General features: G+C 38.2%; 1 protein-coding gene across 2 annotated transcripts in view; it reads right to left on the bottom strand.

Annotated features, from left to right (window-relative positions):
- MACROD2 (mono-ADP ribosylhydrolase 2) overlaps positions 1-11233 on the bottom strand; it is a 1910609-nt gene that overhangs the window by 566534 nt on the left and 1332842 nt on the right. For both annotated transcript variants that reach the window (XM_034641514.1, XM_034641515.1), the window contains exon 7: positions 10373-10403. In XM_034641514.1, the coding sequence (XP_034497405.1) occupies positions 10373-10403 (31 nt within the window). The remainder of the gene's footprint in view (positions 1-10372; positions 10404-11233) is intronic.

Raw genomic sequence — 11233 nt, 5'->3', positions numbered from 1 at the left:
TATATATATATATATATATATATATGTGTATATATATATATATATATATATATATAAAACAACAAAAAACAAAACAAAAAACCAAAATGGCTTCCAATCCCATGACCCTATGATATTAAAAATTAAAAAAAAAAAAGAAGTGCAAACTTTCTTAATGTTTTTTGGAGAAAAAAAAAGCAAGCCTTGGGCTTTTCCCCTCTTCATGCCAAATGGCAGAGTAACTGTTATCTATTCCCCCAGATTTCCTAGAGAAGAACAGTATGCTGTCTTATAACATGGGACTTCACTTTTGAGGCCACAATTAACTATAATTACTTTGTCTCTCTTTTCCCTGAAAACTTATATTTATATACAGAGAAAACAAAATGTTTTCATTCTTAGGGCTTAGATAAACTGCAGAAAATTTGGAACTGCTGAAACAAGTTGACTTTATTTTGTAAACAATAGTCTGCAGTGGTTGTGGCTAAGTGTGATTTACAAAGCATGACATGATGCTGAAAACAGCCTTCAATTCTAGATGGCTTAACTCATGGGGCTCAACCACAGGACACAGAGGTGGCTGACAGGAGACAGGTAGCTGTCAGAGAAGCAGCAGAAGTAATCCAGCAGCAAGTGAGGCGACTTTTATGAGAAGGGACTGCTGACTGGTGTCATTCGAGGCCTGAGTAAAGCCTCCTTCAAATAGTAAACTACTTGCTCAACATTGTCAAACTCTTCTCAAATCTACGTGATAGGAGTGAATAAAATATTCAAAAGCCTCTGCCCTCAAGGAACTGAGACTCCAGTGGGAGAGTATTAATGATAACAATAGTAGCAAACATAAAATTACTATTAACAATAATAGTAACGATAATTGTTAAATGTTTATCTTTATGTGTCTGACATCATGACAAGTACTTCAATGTGTTATCTCATTTAATCTTACAACAACCCCATGTTAGAGGCATTATCATCCCTCTGTGACAACTGAGGTCACTAAGTTCTGGAGAGGAATTGGCCTGAGGACACACAACTAATAAGAGACAGTCTCAGAATTTGAACCTAGATTTATGGGACCCTGAAACTAATGACCACAGCCATTCTGATACCCACCCTCGTTCTCCATTACTCCTTGGGCCTCCGATGCATGATACTCAGGACTGACCACACATAGACACAAACAGACCATGTTACCAAAAAACCTACGTCACCACTCAGGTGAGCAGGACATGAGAATCATGAAGCAAACGTAGCCTTTGAAGAGGCTTGAGGAAAACTGGTACAGTATCTAAAAAGGCATCACCATACCCAAGGTCATCTAGGTTTTTGCCAATGCGTCTTCTAGGGGTTTTATAGTTTCGCCTTTTACATTTAAGTCTATTATCCATTTTGAGTTATTTTTTTGTGAAAGGCGTAAGGTCTCTGTCTAGAGTCATTTTTTTTTTTAAAGATTTTATTCATTTATTTGACAGAGATAGAGACAGCCAGCGAGAGAGGGAACACAAGCAGGGGGAGTGGGAGAGGAAGAAGCAGGCTCATAGCAGAGGAGCCTGATGTGGGGCTCGATCCCATAACGCCAGGATCACGCCCTGAGCCGAAGGCAGACGCTTAACCACTGTGCCACCCAGGCGCCCCTAGAGTCATTTTTTATATGTGGATGTCCAGTGTGCCGGCACCATTTGTTGAAGAGACTACCTTTGCTCCATTGCATTGCTTTCACTCCTTTGTCAAAGATCAGCTGACTACCTTTATTTGCATCCATTTCTGGGCTGTCTATTCTGTTCTACTGACCTATTCATATATTATTTCACCAAAATACACTGTCTTGACTACAGAATCTTTATAGTGTGTTTTGAAATCGGGTAGTGTCAGTCCTCCAACCTTCAATACTGTGTTCAATACAGTTCTTCTTCAATACTGTGTTAGCTATTTTAGGTCTTTTGCCTCTCTGTATAAACTCTAGAATCGGTTTGTCAATATCCACAAAAACAACTTGCTGGTATTTTGACTGGGATTACATTCAGTCTATAGATCAAATTGGGAAGAACTGACATCTTGACAATATTGAGTCTTCTTATCCATGAAGTATCTCTCCAGTTTCTTATTTATATAAATTGACATTTTTATATTAAATTTTATCCTGTAACCTTGTTATACTTGTTTATTAGTTCCAGGAGGCTTTTTGTTTGTTTGTTTTTTGTCAGTTCTTTCAGATTTTCTACAAAATGATCATGTCATCTCCAAATACAGTTTTGTCTACCTTCCCAATCTGTATACCTTCTATTTCTTCTTCTTGCCTTACCGCATTAGCAAGGACTTTCAATGTGATGTTGAAAAAAGTACTGAGAGGGGACATCCTTCTCTTGTACCTGATCTTAGAAGGAAAGTTGTGTCTCTCACCATTAAGTGTGCTGTTAGCTGTAGGTTTTTGTAGATAGTTTGTACTAAGTAGAGGAAGGTCCCCTCTGGTTTACACAGTTTTTATCATGAATTGGTGTTAGATTTTGTCAAATTCTTTTTCTACATCCATTGATAATCATGATTTTCCTTCTTAAATTAGTGATTTGATGGGTTGCATTAATCGATTTTGGAATGTTTAACTATCTTGCATACCTAGGAGAAATCCTAGTTGATCATGGTATATAATTGTTTTTATACTTTAAAATTTGATTTGCCTATATTTAATTGAGGACCTGTTTATTTTGTAGTCATTAATTAAAAACTTACCAAGACCTACTGTATATCTGGCTTTGCCTTAGGTGGTAGACAGAGCTTAGAGCCCAGTCTCACAAGCTAAGTTCCAAAGGAAAGGAGTCTTAAGTAAAGGGAAAATAAGTTTTATCAAAAATGTAGATGGTTGGAAAGAAGATCTGGAAAGATTTAGGTGAACATAGATTCATTTAAAACATTTAGAAATAAATTTAGGTGACCAGATTATAGGCATGAGGTAATTTCATGTTGGATTTGTTAATTTCAGTTCCATTTTTCAGTCACTTTTGGCGAATTCTCCCTATTGACCATGGCCGAAATGAGAGACAAGGTATAAAAAACTATTTTCTGCAGTTGTAAAGATTCTAAGGAGACTTCCTTTGACTCTTCGTGAGGTTTACACTTGCATTCATATTATCATTCTCTCTCTCTCCCCATCTCTCTCCTGGTAATATTTCACTCTGTTATGATCAGACTCTTTCCTACAGTCACATTTCCCTAGGGTTCCTTGGTATGCAGGATGCTGATCTATAGCTGCTCAGGATCTCAGTTATGTTTTTAATAGTTATAGGGGAATAAGGTGTTACAGAAACAAACTGTAATTGAGTCCTCCAAGGATTTTTATGGAAATGGGCCAAAATTACAAATGTAATAAATGATACAATTATTTATTCATTCTTAATATCTGATTTTAGTTTTCACTGATATGTCTGCAAATTTTGGTACTAAAAAATGTGAGTATCATTGAGATCAGATCTTAAGGTCTAAATATCCTTGCTAACAACTAATGATAAGTCACTGTCCTGATGCCTGAAGATGGCCATACTTTCAAATTTCTCAGGGTTCAGGATTATAAAGGCATTTTAATAAAGTGCATGCTATCAAAATCACCAAATATTCTTACAAAATTAGGACTATCAGTATTCAAAAATATTCACTGATTCTGGGTAGATGACACTGCCCCAAACTAAATCAACTATGAGTGACCTGCTGGATTTAATTTGCTTTACTTTTCCTCTTAAGCAGTGGTATCTAGATCCATCACAATTCAATGTCCTCTTCTTTCCACATAACTGAACTGTAGTCAGAAATGTGGATTCCATACTAGACATTCATGAGACCAATGTCTCACCAATGGAAAACAGATGGAAGGGACAAGTGTTTCTCTGCATCTAGGGGCCATAAAGTAGGGCGTGAGCCCATCATACACATTTCTTTTGCTGGAACCAAGGCAGGTAAATACACGAGAACATTGGTTTAAGGTAGGCAAAGCAACTATTTGACACCATGGTGGCTTTCTGGCTCCTTAAATGACAGAGTGGAACAAATCCTCCCATAAGCAGAATGCTTACTTTGGAACTGTTAAGCAGAGAGAGAATTAAACATCTCTATTCACTAAGCCACTCTATTTTAGAGTCTCTTTGTTACAGCAGCTTAGCTTTACTCTAACTAATATAGTCTCTTCCAAATGCATTTCAAGATGCATTTTAAAAATAGAATCATCGACTAAAAAGGATTTGACATGAAAATCATTGTCCTAAAGAGCTAAGCATACTTGACTTCTCTGAGAACTGTCAGAATTATTATTTTTTTTAAGTCCTTCAGAAAGAGAGCTGAGCTATGTTTATTTAAACTCACCCTTCAGATACAAGTATGTAAAAGGGGCAAGAAAAAGGAATGTCATTCAAGCCTGGATGAGAAGAATGAGCAAAGCACATGAAAATTATTTCACTGATAGAATGGAAAGTGTGGTCAATTCTAAGATGCCTTCAACCAGTTCTCTAGGGACAACGTCTTAATAGAGCACCTATTTTTCAATGTGGCTAAAAGATATTCCCAGAGTTACCACTACGCGCATAGGCTCTGAAATTTACTGAAGTGGCTTTCCTATTTCCTTAAAAGGTTTCCTGTTTTAATACTTTTTCTATAAGAAAGTTATTTTTTGTTGTTGTTGTTGTTTTAAATGTAGCATGACAGTAAGTGGCAGTCTCTGAGGAAGGGTTGCTTTGAACTCATTTGCACCTTACAGTCCTCAGTCAAATTTTTACCTTGACACAAGTGCGAGGAGGGAGACATCCACACCTCCGAAACAATAATCAAGTTGCAATCTTTATTACTTTTTGAAACACTTAATCTTTTAATTAAGTCCTAAAATCGTTTAGTTTGAACAGAACACCAGGGAGAATGACACTGGTTGTTTGCTATATCCGCAGCACCAGAAAGCTAAGTTTCCAGGATTTTCATCTCTTTTGACAGGTCCCCTGGGGTCACTCTGCCTGTGAGTCTCACTGTCATTTTTATGTACGCTGAACTAGCAGATATTGGTGCTGGACACTTGAAATGATCTTCCAGAGCAAAGGTGGTCCTTTTAGTTTCTTCATCGCATGTCTTTTTTATTACTAAACACCCAAGTAGCTTCAAGAGAGCAAGAGGGGAGTTTCACGACATTCTGTGGGATGAATGAATAAATGTGCATGTGTGAGTGTATTTGCAAAAACTGTCTACTCAAATGGTAAGCACTCGGAGGGTTAAAAACATGTTAATAGCTAGAATTTCATCGTCCGTTAAGCTATCTCTCCAGTCCTTCATTAGGATCAGTTTATAAAATAATATTCAAATGTGATATACTTGAGATGGGTTTGGCCCAGCACTGCATTTTCCCAAAGGGAAGTAAGTTACACTGATTCTAATGTTACTTTGCTTTGAGAGCCAGCAATTAACTCAAGGATTGCCAAGAACAATAAGGCTTCACACAGTGGGGATAACGTGACCAGGACAAAAAACATAGGAGGTCAGAGAAGGGAATTTATGAGGGAGAAAAGAGTCATCATTAGACCACCTGAAAGGAAGTTTTCAAAGCAAATGGAAATATCAAAGGGAAAAGAAGAAAGCAAGAGGGAGGGGAGAGCTGTCAGGGGGATGAAAGGGAGGGGCACACATTTTTGTCAATTTTGCTCTGGTTCCCAAGTGTATTACATAAGGTAACTCTTCCAGCAAGCCCAGAATCGCCAGCAATGGTTGTCACACCCCCTGAAATCTGTCAGCATTTAAAGCTGACGGAGGGCATGCCCTTAGCATTGCCGTTGGAGGATGTCCTGGCTTCTTTCCAAGTCATGTCTGTGAATTTGGACAGATGTAGTGATAAAAATATTTGCCGAGTAAATATAAGGTTAAAGAAACATTGGGCTGGTCTCCGTTTTACCAGTTCGAAGCAAAAGAGCAAACTTGAATGCAAATGAGGGATTCAATTAGAAAAGCTGGGTCCTGGCAGCATTTCAAGGAAAGCAGAGGGAAGCCAGGTGATGTGATAGAAACAGGCCTTCCACACTGATAACAGAAATAGGCTGAATAAATGTGAAAGCTGCTTTAGCTAAGTTATGCTGCACTTATATATTTTTCCGCAAATTTCCAGCCAATAACTCAATGTCTGAAAGTCCTTCCTTTCTAAAAGCACCACCTCGTACCTGGAAAGCAAGATTCAAATTTTTTCCTTGACTCCAGAGAGAATATTTTCCCAATTACTCCAGGGATACACTTTTCCACCTGGACTTCATTTCTGTTAACTATATGGACTCATAAAATGGACTAGAATTATTCTTGCTGTGCACTTCTCAGTAAAAATTCCATTGCCATGTATCATGTCTAGCCTCCTTCGTTACGCTTATTAGCACCAAAGTGTCCAAGTCAGGCTCAAAGGGCAGAAGGCACGCACGAGATCTGAAATGTCCATCAAGGAAGTTCAACTGTGTCCCTCTGAGACTGGTGTAGCAGCCAATTCAAATCTTTCACAGGAATCTGGGAGTTTTAGAGCCCCTGGAAGCCTCATCTGGATCTATTTTTCCAAAAGTAACACAGAGCTTTCTTTGGTATTTGACCAAATGTGGCTTTTCATCCTGAGTGTAAGCAGGCGGTCTGGTGCCCTCTGGAATCATCCTGGAAGTGTTACGTTAGAACAGCTGCAGCAGTTGCTGAAAGTCAGAGTGGAAAAGTCTGGTTCCTCTTCCAGGAGAACTTAAAAGCGGGCAGCGTCTGTTCTTAAATCCAGTTGTGCGGCACGGTGGATAGTCTTCAGTCTGTGTCTCGCAGGAAGGGGCAGCTGGTTTGGCTGCTGTCAGGGTCTGTCCTTCAAAGGCTGAGGAGTGGGGAGAGGCTGGGAGGGGACGGGCTTCCTTTGTGGCTGAAGGACCTCCGAAGTACTGGTGTATATGAGATCCTCCAGACACGCTTCGAATGTGGGGCTGATGTCTGAGTTTCCCTGAAATGGGGATGCTTACTGTTGAAATTACCCTGGTATGAGATCATTTTTGGCAATTGAATAACCAAACCCCTTCAAAAGACAGCTCTACCATGTCAAAATTTTGTTCTAATACAACGGCAGTTACAGTGGCTTTGTGGGCCATAAATCTAAAAGTGAAGGTAAATCTAAAGCAAGCAACTGTCTGAGAAATCACAGCAGGCAGGGAGGTGGGCTGGAACTACTGCATGTCTGGAGACATCAGGGCCAAACAATGACCACTAAGAGTTGGCATATTCAAGGAAGACTACTCAGAGGTTACTATTCAACTGTATCAGTGTGTGTGGTATGTATTTGTTTGGGCATCAGGGGCATGGTGGTGATGGTGTGTGTGATTTCGGTGCACATATGGGCATGATTGTGTGAGCGTATGAGTGTGTGTTTGAGTATGTGAGTGTGTGTGAGTGTGCTGTAAGGAAGGCACACAGCATTGGACCTGGCCAAGTATGTAACACGTTCTGTGATTTATCAGCTTATTTGTGGGTGACAGAAGATGTGTCCACAGTGGCTGCATGAAAAGAAATATCTAAAACTATATTCTGGGAGAAAACACTAGTCCTGAGAGGGCTGAGAAAATTAACAATGATCAAATAACTTTAGGAAACGCAAACTAAATCACCCTTTTAAAGATGCAAGGGGGGCTTGTGTGGCTCAATCGGTTTAGCATCTGCCTTCGGCTCAGGTCGTGATCTCGGGGTCCTGGGATCGAGCCCCGTGTAGGGCTCCCTGTTCAGCGGGGAGTCTGCTTCTCACTCTGCCCCTTTCCCTGCTCATGCTCTCTGTCTCTTTTTTAAATAAATAAATAAAATTTTTTAAAAAATGAAGATGCAAAAGCAAAGGTACATATAAATTTCTTGGCACACCAATTCACATTCTTGAGAAGAGATTTCCTCTCCCTCGTCACATATTTTGAAAGCACTGGTTTAGGGAGATACATAAGGCACCTATTGTTCAGTCTAAAAGGAGTAAATATTAACCTGCAAGTAATGGAATATGATCAAAGGCTCCTGAGCAGATGGGAAACATGCACCAAGTGGTATTTTAGAAAAATTAATCTAGTAAGGTAGAATATGGAATAAGAAGGGGGAGGCTAGAACCAAGAGACTGTTCTGAATACTCACTCTAAATCTATTCTCATATGACTTACAAACTGTTGGGAATTTTTGTTTGCTTCCTTTTTAAAACTTTTCTCTTTAGCTGTGGACCAATTTCCTTAAATAAAGGATGATTTCAAATCCCAATAAATAGAGATAAAAGTAAAAGTGATTTGGATAATGAAGGAGGCAGAGCAGGGGGCACTGGACAAGAGTGAGAAAAGGACTGATCTATAATATATGGGTTCTGGGAGAGAATCAAGGACTAATCAGAGAGCGATGACTTCACAAGGGACATAGGAAATAACATGCAAGTTGCAAAATGCTAAGTAGTCCATCAACTAAAGAGGACTGGAGTAATCTAACAAAGTTACAAAAACAGGAGCTCATGGAGCTAAAAATAGATGTAGGCCTCAAGCTCCGTGGGGCTAACAAAAACAAAATGGCACCTGACTTTGTGGAAATCAGCCTCACTTTTAAATTTACTCAAAAAATAGAGGGGGGAAGAAAGGAGTAGCCAGGACTTGAAAACTACTTGCTTGGACCTGGCATTGTGAAAACTGGTGAAGCTTGCCTGGTGGCAGCCCTCCTAGCCAGTGGCTGTGACTCAGTGCCCTCCCCAAGAGTCTTCAATATTTCCTTCCTACCCAACATAATGGACTACTAAACAAGTTAGTATATTTTGGGTCATATTATTCTGTCTGAGCAGAAATCTCTGTCCAGGGGTTAAAATTAGCCACGAGCCACTTTAGGTTTGATTTAGTTCTTACTATTCTCTCTTGATGCTCTCATTTTCCTGTTCCTCCTCACTGTCCTTTACTTCTCTTCTTTTCCTCTCCCTTCCCCCATTTTCAGTGTGACGTGTTAAATTCACCAGAAATTCTTTGCACATTGCCATAGATTCTCAGAAACAAAACAGACATCAGCAATCTGACAAGGTAATAAACACAGAAAATAATGATATGCATAGTATTGTTTTAGGCAGGCGGGTGTTTGCTTGTTTGTCTGTTTGTTGTCAAGGAAAATCAAGATTGTCATGACAAAACATTCTGCATGTCAGACATTTCTGCAGTGGAGTCTGATTTGACTCCAGACAAGGTGAAATGAAGTTGTGGGCTCTTGCCCAGGCAAAACTTTGTATGTCATGTTTCCTTTAAGCAGATATTTAAGATTTCTAACTGGGCACCTGTGAGGCAGAAAGAACGGCCATAATGGAGATTATGCAGATGGTCCAGTTTAGCCCTCTCCCACCCACTGTCCATGGTATTTCCATAAACATAGGCTATAGTGCAATCTGGAGAGGAAAAAGGCATTTCCCAAATTCTTAAATGATGTGGCCAAATCCTTCCCCATTTAACTTGATTCAGGCCTATATTTTCCATTATATTCTCTCCAAGACCTTCAAAAGAAATATCATATTAAGAAGAAAAATATCTCCTACCTTTGACATCAATCTAGGTAACCCTTCCCTATAGTAATGAACTTAAATTATTTCTTCACATTCGTACATATTTTATTTTTCGGTTAAGGGCCTTCATGTGAGAGGTTTGAGTTCAGAAGGGTCTAATCTATTTTGCCTGATCAGCAAACCCTAAAATGACAACTAAACACCATGTTACCTTTGTATTGTAAGACATATTTATTAATGACCTAAGGAAAAAAACACATCAGGAAATGTCATTGTAGGTGGAATAATATTTCGAGAGCTTAAGGTTAGTGAAAACAAGTGATTATAAAAACATTTTGCTTCCATCTGTAAGTGAAGCAGTCATTATCTAAAACAATCCGTCAACACTAAAAAAAAATATTTGCCGCTTACTAAAATTATTTGTTTTTATTAACAGTCACTTCTTTGGATATTTTTAGAATTAAGTATACTGACACAAGCACGTACATACATTTGAATGTTTCCGTTATTTTGTAATTCACAAAATAATGATGCTGTTAGGCTTTATTACATGCATTATGATTCAACTACGAGAAAAACCTGACTTTATTAAAGAAAACCCTATTACAGGTCAAATCCTACCAAAGCAAAATATTTTGTTTAACAAAAGACATTAAGCCTCAGTGTATCAAATCATCACACATGGTATCCAATACCACAAAATTCAAGAACACCAAAGAATATCTGAACAGCCTCTTGAGATTCCTCCATGGGATTCGACCTGCCTTTTGAGTCTCTTTAAATCACAGCAAACTGTATCCACCAGAGAACCTTTTATTTTTCCTGTGAACCTCACCTTTAACAACAAAATAAAAAAATACAAATATTATCAAAAGCTAGATCACTTACCATAAATGCCGGTTGAGATGCAAGGAAATGCCTGCGAATAAACCACAAAAATAACAATGAATTATAAAAGAACAACTCTACCCAACCTGACATCCTCTATTTCAACATCTATTTGCTCGATAAATGGATGCCCTCTATTCACATGCTCGGACCTCTAAAACCCCACTCAGTTGGAGTAGGAGACAATGCGGAAAATGGACATTTTTGATTAACTGAAAACTTATCAGCAGCAATCATACCAGTTCCCAAGAGCCAACTGCCAAATTTCCAGGAATCTTGCGAGCCAACTGTTAAACATAGTTATAATTAAGAAATTAAATCATATAAGCTTGCAATGAGATTTTACATCTAAAACAAATATTCAGAAATCATCCCATCACCTAATTATTTTGCCCACATTTTACTATTGCCTCTGCTCCTGAGATGACTTATCTCTATTATACATTTGTATAAGTCATGTATATCATATATAATATATATAAATGCTATATACATTTATATAATATGTATATATGTAACATATAAATATATATTAATTATAAATGTATACATAATAGAAATACTATATAATGGCTTTGCTACCGAGCATCCTATCCCAGCTGGAGGTTAAGTGATGTCATGTTAGTGGCTTAAAACCTGAAAATATCAATCAGCATTCACTTTGGACCGTATTTGTGGGTCAACTGAAACCATTGCTTGGCTATAGAGAAAATTTTTATAACGTTTGCACAAGTTTTTTGGAAGAATCAATCAGCTGTATAGAGTTTATAATAAAGTGTATTGTATATTCTATCTTTATTTGTAAGTTGTGTGCTACACATTCTTTTTATCAGTAAAATTTAAAATGTGTGTGTGTATACA

Source organism: Ailuropoda melanoleuca, chromosome 13 (genome assembly GCF_002007445.2).
Source record: "Ailuropoda melanoleuca isolate Jingjing chromosome 13, ASM200744v2, whole genome shotgun sequence".
NCBI lineage: Eukaryota > Metazoa > Chordata > Mammalia > Carnivora > Ursidae > Ailuropoda > Ailuropoda melanoleuca.
Note: the sequence above shows the minus strand (reverse complement) of the source record. Positions and strands in the feature narration are given on the sequence as shown.